The 17,064-nt window shown below is 41.4% G+C and overlaps 1 protein-coding gene across 2 annotated transcripts in view; it reads right to left on the bottom strand.

The window, feature by feature from the left end:
• Positions 1–17,064, bottom strand: part of NEK9 (NIMA related kinase 9) — a 36,257-nt gene that overhangs the window by 10,538 nt on the left and 8,655 nt on the right. For both annotated transcript variants that reach the window (XM_047737152.1, XM_047737153.1), the window contains exons 7-17: positions 15,992–16,102; positions 15,087–15,151; positions 12,489–12,539; positions 11,837–12,029; positions 9,840–9,984; positions 8,887–9,087; positions 8,654–8,700; positions 7,283–7,438; positions 4,635–4,743; positions 3,624–3,785; positions 302–472 (exon numbers count right to left, since the gene is read on the bottom strand). In XM_047737152.1, the coding sequence (XP_047593108.1) occupies positions 302–472; positions 3,624–3,785; positions 4,635–4,743; positions 7,283–7,438; positions 8,654–8,700; positions 8,887–9,087; positions 9,840–9,984; positions 11,837–12,029; positions 12,489–12,539; positions 15,087–15,151; positions 15,992–16,102 (1,411 nt within the window). The remainder of the gene's footprint in view (positions 1–301; positions 473–3,623; positions 3,786–4,634; positions 4,744–7,282; positions 7,439–8,653; positions 8,701–8,886; positions 9,088–9,839; positions 9,985–11,836; positions 12,030–12,488; positions 12,540–15,086; positions 15,152–15,991; positions 16,103–17,064) is intronic.

Raw genomic sequence — 17,064 nt, 5'->3', positions numbered from 1 at the left:
AACAGTATGAACACAGACAACCAATTAATTGGTGGACAACTAGAGATAACAATTCTATAGCAAAGGAGGCAGAGCCCAAAGTTATCATGTTAAAAAATGGTCAGAAGGTGGCAAACAACAAAGCTCAGGAAACGACAGTGTTCTGTCCCACCACCAGGTATGCTGTCACTGTTGTAAGACTTAAAGGAATGGCCTCTTTTCTTCAGGACAGTTCTGTTTCTAAGGATGTGACCACGAGAATCTTAGGTGTGAGTCTACCCTCTGCCAAATCCACCCCAACCCTCACGTATGAAACCCTTACCAACGATGAGAATGGTGTGCCAGCCACGGCAAGAAAGGTCTGGGACGTGATGCAGAGATCCAAAAATAGGCCGAGGCCATGAGGTGCAGATATCAGAGCCATGTGGTCTTTCCGTGGGGGTCATTGCCAGGCGACCATTACCACCATTGCCCCAGGCAAAAATGTGATTATCTAGGGGAAAAAAAAAAAAAATCAAACAGCAGACAGTTTAATAGAAAACTAATTTCCCTACTCTTTGGATTCTCCATCTTTATGTCCCAGAGTTAGAAAGATTTTCCACTACGTACAAACAAGGGAAAGCTGTTTATTTCCCTAAATAAACCTGAACAATTTCTGATGCCAACCTGGTAAAAATGACCACTTCTCCTATGTACTGCCATCCATCCATCCGTCTACCCATCCACCCATTCAACAACTTTTTTGGTCATTCATTCAGATATAAATAAATATCTGGGCATCTACTTCATGACATGCACTGCTGGAGGTACAGGAATAGAGCAGTAAACAAAACGAAGTCACTACCCTTGTGGAACTGACATTTTAGTCAGAGGAAACTGATCAACTAACTATCTAATACTTCTGGTAGTCATAAAAGTTATGAAGGAAATTAAATGGTAAAGAAAAGTGGAAATAAAGAATAATAGTGGGGTTTCATTATTTTAGATAGGGTAGTCAGAGAAGTACTTGTTGACACTTGAACACGGACCTGATTGAAGTGAGAGAGAAAGAGCACATGGATAGCTAGGGGAAGAGTTTTCCAGGCAGAGAGAACAGCAAGTGCAAAGGTCCTATGTGGGTAACATGAGTATCATGAACAAGGACTATGAAGACCCCTGCAGCGGGAGCAAAATAAAGGAGAAGACAGTGGACAGAGAAGGGGTCAGGAGGTAGATGGGGTCCTGGTCATGTAGGGCCATGCAGCGCACTATAATGACTTTGGTTTTTACTGACTGAGATAGGAATCCATTAGAAGTTCTGAGGAGTAGGGGGTGCCTGGGTGGCTCAGTCAGTTAAGCATCTGACTCTTGGTTTTGGATCATGAGATCAAGCCCTGCGTCAGGTTGTGTGCACTCAGGGTGGAGTCTGCCTGAGATTCTCTCCCTCTCCCTTTGCCCCTCCCCTGCTTATACACTCCTCTCTTGCACGCACACGCTCTCTTTCTCTAATAAACACAATTTGAGAAAAAAATTCTGAGGAGTAGTATTTAGGTACTTAAAATGACCCATCAGGCTACCACGAGGAGAATCAATTGTAAGGGACCAAGGGTGGTAGCAGGAGACCAGTTCTAGTAGTGAAGATGGTGGGAAGTGGGTCAGATATATTATGAAGATAATCAGGAGGGTTTGCTGATGGATGAGATGTAGGGTATAGAATGAAGCTGCCATTTAGTGACATAGGAAAGCTGTAGGAGGAACAGATTCGGGCAGAAAAATCAAAAGTCTGATTTTGACAATAATAAGTTTGTCTGAGATGCCTGTAACTTCTTACCAAATCAGAACACTTTTTAATGAAAAGCAGTACTATTACTGATTAAGCCTAGACAATAGGCATGAATGAGGACTGACCTGGGGAAGCTGAGCTCTAAAGCCACCCTACGTTTAAGTCCAGGGGCTGGTGAGTGACTGAACCTGGTGTTCAGGGTGGTGATATGAAGCTATCAGTGAACAGGGGGAACTTAAGGTAATATTCACCTAAGGGAAAGAGTGGAGAGAAAGAAGGATTGAGTCCTGGGTATTCCAGGGTTTAGAGGGATCGGATACTGATATCAATGGTGCCTGATCTATCTGCCTATACTAGTCTGTTTATATGAACATCTCCCCTACCCTACTAGACTGTGAGCTCCTTAAGGATTAGGCGCTTTCTGAGACTCCCTTTTATATTCCCAGAGCCTAAAAGAGGACCTGGAGCATAGTAAGCACTCGGGTAATGTTGACTGTGTGAATAATAATGATAGAGTAAATTCAGAGAAGTAGAGAAATATTTATTAGGAGGTAATATGCCCAACCATGGAATCCAATTCTACATTTCTCATTCTGAAGTTGACCTTTTGAAGGACACAGATGTAATGAAGAAACATCACCTCCTCGAGGCCGTGTCAGGAAGTGCTAGTGGACTTGCAGCACTTACTTAATCCTCAGTGACATTCTTATTACTCTGTCTTTCTAGGTAACATTTCCATTTATCTCCATTAAATTTATTTCCATTTTAATCAGACCTTATTTTGGGACAAGTGGGAAGGTTTACATGCCACCCCAAAAGCTGGCTGACTCAACTAAATTTGGTAATAGAGAACTTATCTGACACTGTCTCTGGATCCCTCATGTGTATATAACAGCCACAGACCAAAAGGAAACAAAGATACCTTAAAAGAGCTGAAATGAGTCAAAAGACAAGAAGATGAAATGTGACTTGTTGTTCACCAGTCACAAGAAAGAAATGGCTACAATAATGAAAAAAGTTCAGAAGCGGGGTTGCGGGGTGGGGTGGAGGGGCAAGTGGCTCAGTCAGTTAAGGTCTGCCTTCAGCTCAGGTCATGATCCCAGTGTCCTGGGATCAAGCCCTGCAGCAGGCTCCCTGCTCAGTCTGCTTCTCCTTCTCCCTCTGCCACTCCCCCTACTTGTGCTCTCTTGCTCTCTCTCTTCAAATAAATAAGATCTTAAAAAAAAAAAAAAGTTCAGAAGGTGATATCGGAAAGAGAAAAGAGAAAAAAGAAAGCAGAAGAGAGAGGAAAAGGAATGAAGATGAGCTCAAGTGGTGGTAAAGAAGAAGAGCAGTGAAAGGAGCAAGAAGATGCTCTGGAGAAGAAAGAGCAATGAGAGGAAAGAGAAGAAAATTCGGTTATACCAGTTCCAATTCTGGAAGCCAAAAGACACAGTATTCAGCCCTTCAAGCCTCAGGAGTCCCTGAGTATGGCTCAGCCACTAGCAGTATGGCTGATCCCAGGCAAGGAGCAAGGATAGATTATGTCCTTCTCTCCAACCACCCAGCCAACACTTTGTGAAACCAACATGGTGCAAGGCCAGGCATACACAGAAATATTTAATAATTCTTAAAATGTTTAACCAAAGAAGTTAAAGTAAAAAAAGTAGGGACTTAGAATCTTAACTTTGCCATTATCTAGAAATATTTTTTTGTTAAAGCAATCACTATGTTGAACACATGACCAGTTAATGCAGCTCCATATGCATAACAATTGGATACCGATTTAATGTAAATTAAATGTATGATCCAGCTATATAAATAACCAGTCCACCTCTTTCCCAATGAAACACTAAAATACAGCCATTGTCCAGAAAGCCTGAGATGGTATGTACAGACTCACCATCAGTGGCAGCAATAGTAAACTCGTCACCGCAGGAGACCCTGATCACTTGCTTCCCACCCAGGGGTCCTCCCAACAGGTTGATTCCCAGACGCTTCTTGTAATTCCCAACGCCCAGCTGTCCACACTTGTTGCAGCCGAAGGTCAGCAGCCGGCCTCGCTCTGAAAGAGAATAAAAACAAATAACCAGGCACAAATGGGGCACCAAACAGAGGGAAAATGTAGCAAATGTACAGTTCCGTGGACTAGCTTCTGGTTATTAAGCGTATAAAACAGAAAGCTAGCCTCACAATCTTGCACCTATGGCAGCTAGGATATCAAAATCTATGACCAATTTGACCCAGGAAGTGACTCAATATCATATTTTCTAGTATTTTATTTTTTAAAAGATTTTATTTATTTGTCAGACAGAAAAAGAACAAGCAGGGGGAGCAGGAGGCAGAAGGAGAAGCAGGCTCCCCGCTGAGCAAGGAGCCTGATGCGGGACTTGATCCCAAGACCCCGGGATCATGACCTGAGCTGTAGGCAGACGCTTACTGACTGAGCCACCCAGGCAACCCTCTAATACTATATTTTAAATGTGGAAAATGGGTACTACCTAACTTAGCAAACTCCTAAGTGGTACTAATTAAAGGCAGTAGTGGTCTAGAATTATAGGCGTGGCATTCTCATTAAGGGATGTAGTGGCTGCATTTATAATGATTACCAAAAAAAAAACCCATTTACTTGCATGCCTAATTTGTTAATGAGATAACACTGGATGTGGGGGAAGGGGGAAGCAGGAGAATGTTAATATTAAGTAAGAAAAGCTAACACTTGGGACACCTGGCTAGTTCAGTCAGTGGAATGTGCAACTCTTAATCTCAGAGATGTGGGTTCGAGCCCCACATTGGATATGGAGATTACTTTTTTAAAAATAAAATCTTAAAAAAAAAAATGAAGAGCTAACACTTGAGAAAATAAAGAGCATGAGCTACTGAAGCCTGTGTATAAAGTTACAAATCAACTCACCATCAATAGCAGCTGTGTGAGTCTTGCCTGGGGCAATTGTACGGATCTTATAAAAGGACAGCTGTTTGGCCAAGGTAAAGGAGGTTGTGTAGGGAACTTCATGGTACGCCTGAAACAAGGTAAAACACAAAGCAAAGACTCAAAGGTAAAAATGAAGGGGTAGTAGGCTGAGAATGTTGTCATGGTGACCAAAAGGGCTTTTAAGCAAACTTGTTGTTAAGAAGCAAGTGCCAGGCAGCCTTCCATCCAATAGAACACAAGACAAAATAAGCTCAATATGTAATCAGAGAATTTAATTAGTGTATGAGGCAGGACTCTCCGACAACAGAAGTTTTAGATACCCAATCTAAGAGTATAAAAAACATGAACTCTGTATCACAGAAAGTTTCTACACAAGGATAGAGCCATTGACATTTTTCTTGGTTAGAGACTCTGCATATCTAAATGCAGGGCAAGGAATTAAAATCTTGAGGACTCTGTCCAGCCCATAATGCAACAAGTTTTCTGTGATCTAATTTCATCTACAAGGCAGTGTTCTCAACATGTTAAAACCCATGTTCCCTTTATTAAATTTACTTATTTATTTGACAGGGAGAGAGAGAGCACAAGTAGGCAGAGTGGCAGGCAGAGGGAGAAGGAGAAGCAGGCTCCCCAGCGAGCAGGGAGCCCGATGTGGGACTCGATCCCAGGACCCTGGGATTACGACCTGAGCCGAAGGCGGTCGTTTAACCAACTGAGCCACCCAGGCGCCCCCATGTTCCCTTTAGATTAGCATTAAAATATTCCCCTCAGGGGCGCCTGGGTGGCTCAGTGGGTTAAGCCTCTGCCTTCGGCTCAGGTCATGATCCCAGGGTCCTAGGATCGAGCCCCGCATGGGGCTCTCTGCTCAGCGGGGAGCCTGCTTCCCCCTCTCTCTCTGCCTGCCTCTCTGTCTACTTGTGATCTCTGCCTGTCAAATAAATAAATAAAATCTTTAAAAAAAAAAAAAATTCCCCTCATGTAAGTTTAAAATTTCACAACAAATCCAATGTTACAATAAAAACCCAAATCAAGCAATGATATTTCTAAATATGCCTTTTCAACTATGCAGACACACTTCCCAGACTTGCCCCAAATTTGTCCTGTCCCAGTTGAGAATCATTACTTCAGAGATTGCTTAAAAAAAATTTTTTTTTTAAAGATTTTATTTATGAGAGAAAGAAACAGAAGATAGACAGAGTGGGAGAAGGAGCAGAGGGAGAGGGATAAGCAGACTCCATGCAGAGCACAAAGCCCAACTCGGGGCTCAATCTCAGGACCCTGAGATCATGACCTAAGCCAAAACCAACAGTCAGACACTTAACAACTGAGCCACCCAGGCACCCCGCTTGAAAATTCTTATTCACCGAGTCAGGAAATTTTTGTCTCTTTTTTTTATTTTAAGTAGGAAAAATGCCGAATGTGGGGCTTGAACTCATGACCCTGAGATTCAGAGTTACATGCTCCACCAACTGAGCCAGCCAGGTGCCCTTGGAAACCTTCGTCTCTTAATTTGGTTCTTTAGAACATGACAAAAACTCATCATATTAACACAAAGAGAAAATGAAGACTTTAAATATCAGCAGTGAATTTCATGACATCCTTCACGGAAGTGAATGGTAATTACAGGTACTAAGCCCGCACAGGATCAGTGATTTGGGAGCAATAAAACTTAAAAAACTCTCCAGGGAGGTGGTACATGAAAACGTTTCTTTTCTTTTTTTTTTTTTAAAGATTTTATTTATTTATTTGACAGAGACAGATCACAAGTAGGCAGAGAGGCAGGCAGAGAGAGAGGAAGCGAAGTAGTCTCCCTGCTGAGCAGAGAGCCCGATGTGGGACTCGATCCCAGGACGCGGAGATCACGGGACTCGATCCCAGGACGCGGAGATCACGACCCGAGCCGAAGGCAGCAGCTTAACCCACTGAGCCACCCAGGCGCCCCGAAAATGTTTCTTTTCATGTTAATTTTCTTTCTTTCTTTTTTTTTTTTTTTTTAAGATTTTATTTATTTATTTGACAGAGAGAGATCACAAGTAGACGGAGAGGCAGGCAGAGAGAGAGAGAGAGGGAAGCAGGCTCCCTGCTGAGCAGAGAGCCCGATGCGGGCCTTGATCCCAGGACCCTGAGATCATGACCTGAGCCGAAGGCAGCGGCTCAACCCACTGAGCCACCCAGGCGCCCTCATGTTAATTTTCTTGTACCTAATTCAGTGATAGGGTAGAACCTGACCCATCACTTGATTCTTTGTAACCAATTTATTTATTGAGGCATAATACATTATAAAATATTGTACAGCTTGAAAATTTTTTCTGTATGCCTATAAATGTAAAACCACCCAGATCAAAACAGAAACCACTTCCATGACCCTAGGATCCATTCTGTTAACAACCATACCCCTTTTCCCAGAAGTAACCACTACTTTGACTTCTGTCATCATAAACTCCATATAACTGGAATCACATAGTGTGTACTCTTGCGTGGCTGGCTTCTTTTGCTGAACGTAATAATGTCTGTGAAATACTTTATTCTAGGTAAAATTCCAGTCACTAACCAACAGCATTCCCAAAGAAATTCCAACCTAAGAGAAGTTCTGACAGCGTGGTTAGGGCACCAAAGAGGGTACTCACTTCATGGTTGATGATTCCAGACATGCACTGATTCAGACCCAGCTTGTTGAACTCATTGAGTCCACAGGCCAGCACTTTGCCTGACTGGGTCAGCAGAAATGTCCCATCACAGCCACACTGAACTGCAACAATAATCAAGGCCTTGGGAACATCCACCTGCATGGAAAAAAAAAATCAGAAATTAAAAAAAAAAAAAAAAAAAAAAAAAATCCCCAAACGTAACTTGCATTAGGGAAAAAAACCCTAAATTCTTTCAAAAGTAATGTCTTGCATGTAGCAGAACTGCCCACAGGAAAGACTGCTATCTCCTCTTCAGATTTTTCCCAGCGGCTTAAAGACTATAGTTTTCAACAAGGAGCTCAGGTTTGATAATAAAATAAAAGAAGGCAATTCCAGGTTGGCTAAACAGACAGCCCTGTTAATGTTTGCTTTAGTAGTAGGTCTTACTTAGAAAGACATCTCAAAAAACACTGGGAAAGGAGAAGCTTCAACCCATTGCTGATTCTATCCTCTGAGAAGGTAGGCCCCACGACAGCTACAGAAGAAACTCAGTAGCCCTCAAGGGTCTTAGTCTGGTCACATTTTAAGTGTGGTGACAGAGTACTGAGATAGCAGCCAGGACTTCCTTCCAACTGCTCACGTCCCTCTAAGCTAACTAAACAGGGCTGGGAATGGTAAAGGGACAGGAGGTCTGTCTGTGAAACTCAAACCTCAGTGTTTCTACTACAGCCTTTTCAGAAGAGGAGCAGTCATGGTTCCACAAATACTGTAAGTTCATTTTCTGAATGTAAATAAACATAGTTAACAGTGAGTGGTACAGTCAATTACAGGCAACCTTCCAGTGGGCAGGCCGGCCAGCTGACCATGCTCCTCCTGCAGCTTTCAGTGCCTGTGCCAACTCTGGCAGGGCTAGCTCCCGCAGTGCCGAGAGTAATTCGGTATTATGTTTCATACAACATGACCCCTAACTACAAACATGTATTTCATCTGGTGTTCAACTGTGGAAACTGGAGGCGAAAATGGCTGTACTGGGTAAAGAGGTAATATACTGCTTTCCAGTAACTTCCCAAGGAATTTTCTGGGGTGTATTTAGCTTGATGTGAATTTTTCATGGTACGTGCTGATTTCAGCTCTCATTCCTGAGTAAAATGTGACTCCAGAGTGTCCACAATGACTGTATCCTCTTTCTCAACTGTTTATGATTTAGTCAGATGACAAGGCCACATAGTGCTAGATTGTCAGTCTCCCAGAGAGAAAATATTTCAGAAATAAATACCTTGACATAAGGAGTCAGGGAAAGAGCAGTCTACATTATCAGTGGAATCTGTGTGACCTAGATAAGCTTTAGGAAGAAGCTGCTTCTGAGTTTACCTTTTGTGGTGTATAATAATCCTCTTCTGAATCCAAACCCAGTCGTCCTGAGACATACATAAGAAAGAAAACCATTAAAATGAAGTCCTTCGTCCCAATGAAAATGTTGTGTAACATTCTTTTACTGAAGCAACACTTCTCAAGTACAGGCTACATGATGTGTTTAGATACATACAAGCCTGAAATCAAGTTGGCCCCTGGGAATAAGTGGACAGAGACAAGGCTACACCTACCATATTCGCCACAGCCCCAAGAATAGACTTCTTTGTTTCGTGTCAAAACCACCACATGATTATCTCCACAGGAGACCTGCTCCACTGGATTGTTCAGGAAGAAGTTCAGCTGCATGGGTTCTAGCACTTCGGGCCCAGCAACCTTGTCTACCCCCATGCAGCCATAATAATCAGATCCAAAGGCATAGAGCTGACCTTCATCTGCAAAAGGAAGGCAGGCATAACCATCAAAAGAATGACTCTGTCCAATCAGAAAGCTGGGCAGGGCTAGAATGTGACTGTCCCAGTGAGGGATCTCATACGAAATGACTACTTCAGAGAAATCCGAAGGACAGACTGTGTAAGTCTAGAGTTGCTTTTATTTAGGGGGTCATGGGTACTATTACAACGATTTTTTAAAAAGTGGTAGTACCATGCTGAAATTCTCTTGGGGTCATCTCTATTTTCTAGAGAAAAGTAAAAGTAAGTAATGGCAAGATGAAAACTAAACTTTAGCACTGGGTATTATATGGAAGTGATGCATCACTTAACTCTACTCCTAAGACCAACATTGCACTGTATAGTAACTAACTAGAATTTAAATAAAAATTTGAGGGAAAAAAAAATGTAAATGGATTAAAAAAAAAAAAAAGCTAACTAAACTTAAACTCTTGATTCCTGATTTGATATTATCCATACCTAACTAGGTGGTAACATTAGTTTTCCCCCCAACTGGAACATACAACATATTTTTCCTGAACCCACCTCTTCCGTTTTCCACGTGCTTTTCCTTGCTTATCAACCACCCTAATACTACAGCAAACTGTGGATGTTTTTATTAATGTGTGTATCTGTTCATTGTCTTTGGTTCTCTGAATAGTGTCTTTTGCTATAAAATCCCAGTTAAACCTGCACAGCATTAAGTACGATACCCCACATTTAACGTGCCGGGATGCTTACTGTTGATGGCTTACCTGTCACACAGACAGTGAAATCATCACCACAAGACACCTGACGGATAGCTTTGCCTTGCAACTTTTCCACATGCTTTGGCTGTCGGTAGGAGGCTTTGTCTCCATGGCCCAGCTGACCATGGAGTTTAGTACCCCCTTGCATATTCTGTGAAATAAAGAGGTCTTGTGAAGTTTTAACTTTTCATGCCAAAAGCTAATCTTCAATATAACTTCTTATCACAAATCCAAAGGAAAAAATCAGCTGGAAATTTAGAAATTAAAAAAATAATAATCAAAGGAAAGTCAACCTTTAAATGATGGTTAGTAGAAAACCCCTGCCAACAGGTAAAGATTTAAAAAGTATCCAGATTGATATCCATCAAGACTTAAAAGACTACATTCCCAATTCTGTCCTTCTCCTTCAAGTCTAAGGTGAACTTTTATATTTAATTATGGGTGTTAGTGAAAAAAATTCTTTATATAGTTTAATTTGATTGTTTTCTACTAGAATATAGCCTCTTGGAAATCCTTACTAGAAGTTTTACAAATTTTGGTCATAGTTTCCCTGAAATACAGAACAATTATAAACAATCTGGCTGCATCAAAGAGGTTGCTACATAGTACTGAGAATAGTTCAAAATGATGTTTCAATGGTTTTATAGAGAAAAGTAATTCTTTTCATTCAAGAACACAACTGTAAGTCCTTATATAAATGTTTTTTAAGGGACAATAATTTTAATTCATCTGTGGCAGCCCCTCAGGGGCTAGTTCTGTAAGGGACAGGGTTTTAAGGAAGTAACCGTTAATATTCTATAACAGAAGTCAAATCATTCATTCATTCTTTCAACCTATCGCTAATTGAACATCTACTGTACACACTCGAGACAAAGCCTGTCCTTGTGGAGAAGTTATCTGTGACTACTGGAAAAAAATGAGCTCCCTCAGGAAGAGGAGGAAGAGTGAGAAGAACTGAGGGCCCGAGACAAGGCTGGGAAAGGAAAAGCACCCAGAAACAAGTGAGAAGGCACAAAAAGACAGGAGAAAAGCCAAGAGAGGATGCGGTCATGAAAGTCAAGGGAAGACAAAGGTCAAAGGAGGAAGAGATCAACTATGTCAAATGCTGCGAGGAGGTCAAGAAAGTCAGGACAACAAAGTATCTGTGTTTTTTTTAAGGATTTTATTTATTTATTTGAGAGAGAGAGAAAGAGAAAGAGAGAGGGCACAAGAGAGGGCTGGCAGGCAGGGGAGGAGAGAGAAGCAGATTCTCCACAGGGAGCCCAACATGGGGTTTGATCCCATGACCCGGCGATCATGACCCGAGCTGAAGGCCGACACTTAACCGAATGAGCCACCCAGGCATCCTCAAAGAATCTGTTTTATGTTCACAATTTATAGGTCATTTTACTAAGAGCAGTTTTAATCAAGTGGCAGGGATGGAAGCTGCATTGTAGGTGAATGAGGGGTGAGTGGAAGATAAGAAAACAGGTAACAAATACAGGTAATTTGTTCCAGAAGGTGAGAGAGAGGATGAAATCTAGAGGGGAACAAAGGAAAATTCTACTGAAGATATCTTCAATCACTGATACAGGTCTTGGAATTTTCCTGATATGGTACACTTCTTCCTTTGTTTATAACTATTTCATAGATACTGGTTGCTCCGAAACTCATGGTAACAGAACAGAGTGGTTAAGTGACTTTCTGAAATCACCCAGCTGTAAATGAGAGTCCAGTCTCCCGAGTCCAAACCTAGGGCTCTTTTCATTCTTTTTTTCCTTTCTCCCATTCATTCATTCATCAAAAAATATTTACAAATGATCTAATATGTACCAGGCACTGGGGAAAGATACCTCCATGAACTAAACAGACAAAAATCCCTGCTCTCATAAGAGCTTACATTCCAGTACCCCCAGGCTGCCATTCCTGAAGCACACGTTCAACTAACAAAATACTTAGACAGCCTCAGCCCAGTGAACAATCAGGCTTACATCAGTCTTCTGACGTACTTAGCATTCACTTACCACCCAGGTGTATAGTTCCTTCTCCACTGTGACCACAGCAAAGTGGGTATTCCCTGCACACACCTGCCGCGCACTACAGCCACTCTTGATGACATCCAGTTTCTGGGGAGTGGATTTTCCACCACCCCAAACATAGACTTCACTGGTTCGTGATGTTACCACAGCAATGGGTGCTTCAGTCACAGTGCTTGACCTGTCAACAACCCCCAGAACAAAGGCACATTTAACATAAAAAACTGTATCAAAGAAAAATGCTTCCAGTCTGTTCCCAGAGAAGAACTGCCAATTACGGCGTGAGACAGTATGTTCTTTCTCGACAGCTTATTTGAACCCTCTGTCTCGCAGGCCTTGCCACTCCTGCCTCAGGGCTTCATCACAGCACAGCCAGATCGGATTCCAGTCTGGTGCGTAACACCTACACTTTTCAGTTTTTCAACATTCATCATGGTAATGATGTCCACTTCAGCATGAGGACGAAATTATAGCCTTCTGTTTTCTCAGAAATGACTATCTGACATTAACGCAGATGTCGGCTTCTCAAAGGATGCCAGCGGCTACTTACTGGGACCAAACAATGCATGGAGCAAAGAAAGAAAGACCCCCTGATGGTATTTTAAGAGATACCACTTTTTACGAGTGTCCTAGGCATTACCTTGGTCTTTTTGTAGGTGCATTAAGCAGTGTGACTTTTTCCTCCATCTCTCTACCAAAAGAAAAGCAAAGATACATGAGAGAAAGAATAGGTTCCTACATTGTACCAGTGTCTCTTTAATACATTTCACAGATTTAATCATCTATAAACCATATGCCTCCTGTAACACGACAATACTTTTGGGAAAGTACCTCGATACGATTCAAACAGTTACACGGGCCTGGCTTTGGACAAATCATTAGATATGACAGGGCCAGCAGTTTGGGGCCATTTGTTTTCTTTCTCCCAGAAGCATTCAAGCTGGAACAGAGAAACTAGAGTACCTCTATTGCACATTTTAAATACCCACTCACCTCTCCATCCAGGCTGCCCCCTGACTTCCCACACCCAGCATCTCTAAACCTCAGCTCATTCTCTTTCTCCCATACAGCCTTTCTGACTCTCCTATTTCTGCAACGGGCACTCCCCATTCTCCCAGTGGACTAGGCTTAAAAGCTTTGACTTAGCTGTCTCCCTTTCTTCAATATTTGAGTCCTACAGATTCTACCAATACAACGCCCTTTATATTCCTCTCTCCTCTCCAGGCTTGCCACGTTAGCTCTGGGCAACTTTGCTTCCCACCTAGACTACAGTAGGACCTCCCAATAGGTCTGACTCCCCACACTGCCAATCCACTCTATTAGTCCTATACTGAGTTAACACTGAGATTAGTTTGCTAAATAGTCTTCCTTAGGCATGCCCCTTATTACATGAACTACCCTCTCATAAACATTCGCTACTGTACAATAGCTTGAATTAAGGACAGATCCCTTAGCCTAGCATTCAAGATCCTTACTACCTTTCCAGCCTTCTTTCCTTCTATTTATTCCCAATATTCTAGCCCAGGATTCTTGTTCTGCCTAAAACACTTATAGCTGAATTCCTGGGGCTGATGCTTAGGTACCAGTAGTTTCTGAAAGCTCTTGAGGTGTTGCTATTGAGAACCCCAGGTCTAGAACCACTAATCTAGTCAAGTAGGACTCAGTATTTCCTGAATATTTTCCACCATTTGTATGCTTTATCCGGAAACCTCTCTGTCTTATGTTTTTCCATCAAAGTACAAAGTTCTAATGAAGTACTGTGTATAAATCTATAATTATCTCAATAAAAACTGCAATTAAAAATTATCAATGGAGGGCGCCTGCATGGCTCAGTTGGTTAAGCGGCTGCCTTTGGCTCAGGTCATGATCCCAGGCTCCTGAGACTGAGCCCCACATCGGGCTCCCTGCTCAGCAGGGAGTCTGCTTCTCCCTCTCCCTCTGCCTACTGCTCTGCCTGCTTGTGCTCTCTCTCAGTCAAATAAGTAAAATCTTTAAAAAAAATTATCAATGGAAATATTTGAAAAGAAATTAAAATAGTGATTATACTGTTGGGAAAAAAGTCAGATAATAGAGTTACATATGCTTAACCAGCACCAAAGGGTGGTACTGCTGAACATGTATCGGACATAAGTGGAAGGTAAGAGGGCTATTTCTAGAGTATTACTTTTAGGCACTAAAACACTCGCTATACCTTAAGTGGAGAAGAACCAGAAAAGATTAATTAAATAGCACAACAAAATAAAGGTAGTGACCAAATGACAAAGATTATGGAATTAAGTATATACTTAATGTATCTAAGGGCAAGACTTGAAAAAAGAACAAAGCAAAGGTTTGAATATTGGGAAGATACAGAAACAAGGGACTGGCAGGGGAGGAAAAAGGACAGTAAGACAAAAACAGTAGGATGAGAATAATAAAGGGGTGCCTGGCTGGCTGGCTCGTCAGAGGAGAATACGCCTCTTGATCTTAGGGTTGTGAGTACGAGCCCCACAGTGAGTGTAGAGATTACTTTAAAAAAAAAAAAAAAAAAAAAAGGAGTAACAAAGAATACAACTTCCTTTAAGTTTGGGTTTGAAGCCTCCTACAGGACGTGAGGGATAGAGGACCTCCTTCCTATCTCTAGAGACCTCTAACGCAGAAAAAAATCCCAGGAAGTAACATGTCAACAATCACGCAAGCTTATTCTGAAGAAGATTCCTCCCACTGCAATATACCATCTAAGTGAATGCACTGAAAAACAAAGGCCCACTTTATCCATACTACTATCTGACAACCACTGAGCAACTTGTGCCAAGCCCTGGGCTGAGCACTTTATATGCATTCCCTCCTTTAATCCTTACCCTATCTGACTTTATAGAGGAGAAAACCAAAGAACAGAGATGTAAAATAAGTTGGCAAAGAAAATAACACAACTCAGATACAAACCTAAGGATGTCGGAGTGCAGAGCCCTCCCCCTTAAGTACTATACTCCAATGCCCTAACTCTAGATTAAAACTCACAGATGAGGACAGCACAGGGCGCTAGGGTCTCATCAGTGTAAATTCAGAACAAAACAGCACAGGCTAAGGAGGTGAAAGTCAGGAGCTCCTCTCAAGCAGCAAAAGCAAAGATGTTGGTGGAAAAAGGCACCAGAGCTGCCAAGTCAGGAAATGCTGCCCTCTCCTGTGGTCCTCTGATCAGGCCTTAACAGTCAACCATCTACAGAAGGACAACAGAGTGGACGTCTCTGTACTTTACCTCCTGCGTTTCCTGAGAAGAGGGCGATCCAGAAGTTCATCTGCTGTGGGTCTCTGCTCAGGATCCTAAAAAGTACAAACTGGGTCAGTTTTAATTTAAAGGAAAACGGCACAATGGGGTCTAAAAGAGGCACTTTACTTCCTCTTAGAAGGCTGCATGCTAATTACTCAAAGATCACTGTATATTATCCTCTTTTTGAAATTGTTTCAAAAAACAATTTCTCATGTCACATTCCATGTTTTATGCATATCATCTTATTATCATCAACACCTGCACATGAATGAGAATGCACCTTCCTTCCTTGTTCAGTTACGGCACTGCCTCTCAAATTGCAGGATCTATAGCACATAAGAATCTCCCAGAGAGCTTGTTATAAAGATTTCTGGGCTTTACCAACAGAAATTCTGATCCAGTTGGTCTGGGGTGGGACTCAGGAATCTTCATTTTTTATTTGCAAAACTCCTCCATTCCCTAGCAATTCTAACACTCTATGTTCATGAACCATATTTTGAATAATACCAACCTGGAGCTACACTACTATCTATACAACTACACATATTCTGCACCGTAGGAACTCTAAATTATCTCTGACTACAATTCTGTAAAATTAATCTATGAAAATTAATCCTGATCATTAAAAAAACAGAGCACTACTTAGATGGTAAAATCATCTCACAAATCAATAAGGTAAGAATAAAGCAGAATAAAGCTTCAGGATTTGTTGCCTGAAACAAATAACTATCATGAATTACCAATGCCTATTCCTCTGGGTATAGCCACAAATATATCCTACCCTGGAGAAGTGAATGTGTCTTTGTGCCAGTTCACCTATGCATACCATACTCCAAACACTATGGTGTGAAGGGAAAACCCTAAACAGAAATCAACGTGTAAGTAACACTTACCTGGTCAAGGCACGCATGGACCATCTGAATCAGTTCCAAAGAGTACTGGCTAGAATCAACTTCCATGGCCCGGATTCCTTGTACAATCTTCACACACAAGTTGAGTGGATTCTATGACAAAATGATTATTCTTGGTTATATAAAGATTATAATCTACTAGTAGAGCCTCGGAAATGTCTGTGACTTTTTTCTTTTCTTTTTTTTTTTTTTTTTAAAGAAATGGCAATAGTTCTGCATTGGGTTTGATTTCTTTCATAACTATTAGTATGCATCACCAAGAAATGGCTAGAGATACACTGTTGCAATCAGAAGGAATAAAGCCAAACGGCCAACACAGAGATATGATTATGTGGTCAATAGTATAATACCTGGAGTATATTAGAATCCGACCCTTCAACTGAATCCCAAGAAAAAGGAAAACAAGATTAGCTATGCTTCCTGGCTTTAAGTACCTTCTTTGCCAAGTAATCTGTCTCCTAATTTATATATTCTCATAATGGTTATGCAGGGGATACTCTGCTGCAACAGAAAAGGCAGTGAATAATAAGATGACAATGATAATAATATTATAATAATAACACCATTAACAACTTTATTGAGAAACCACAGTGTGCTAGGTAGGCACTCTTACAAACCCCCTGTAAAGAGGTTATTATGATTACCAATTCAGAGATGTAAAGTAACTTGCCCAAGACTATGCAGACAGTAAAAAATGGAGTCATAACTCCACCCAAGGTCTGTGTTGACTCTAAAACTCATTTTCCTTCCACTATAGTATTTAGAAGAATCAGATGATCCACCAGAATAAACTTAAGAATTTAGAAAAATAAACAAGTCTCATGAAAGGCCAATGAATTTGCATCCTCTTACATTTGCATCTTTCATATACATTATCACAGCATCTCTATGAGAAAGACACATACTTTTTCCTTGTTACAGATAATGAAATAGAGGATCAAAGAAATTCTGCAAACTATTCTAAAGTTCTCACACATGGTTTGTAGAGAACATTGGATGTGAATCCACTTTTGCTACTCAGATTGGTCCAGGGACTAGCAGCATCAGCATCATGT

This window comes from Lutra lutra, chromosome 7 (genome assembly GCF_902655055.1).
Source record: "Lutra lutra chromosome 7, mLutLut1.2, whole genome shotgun sequence".
Classification (NCBI taxonomy): Eukaryota; Metazoa; Chordata; class Mammalia; order Carnivora; family Mustelidae; genus Lutra; species Lutra lutra.
Note: the sequence above shows the minus strand (reverse complement) of the source record. Positions and strands in the feature narration are given on the sequence as shown.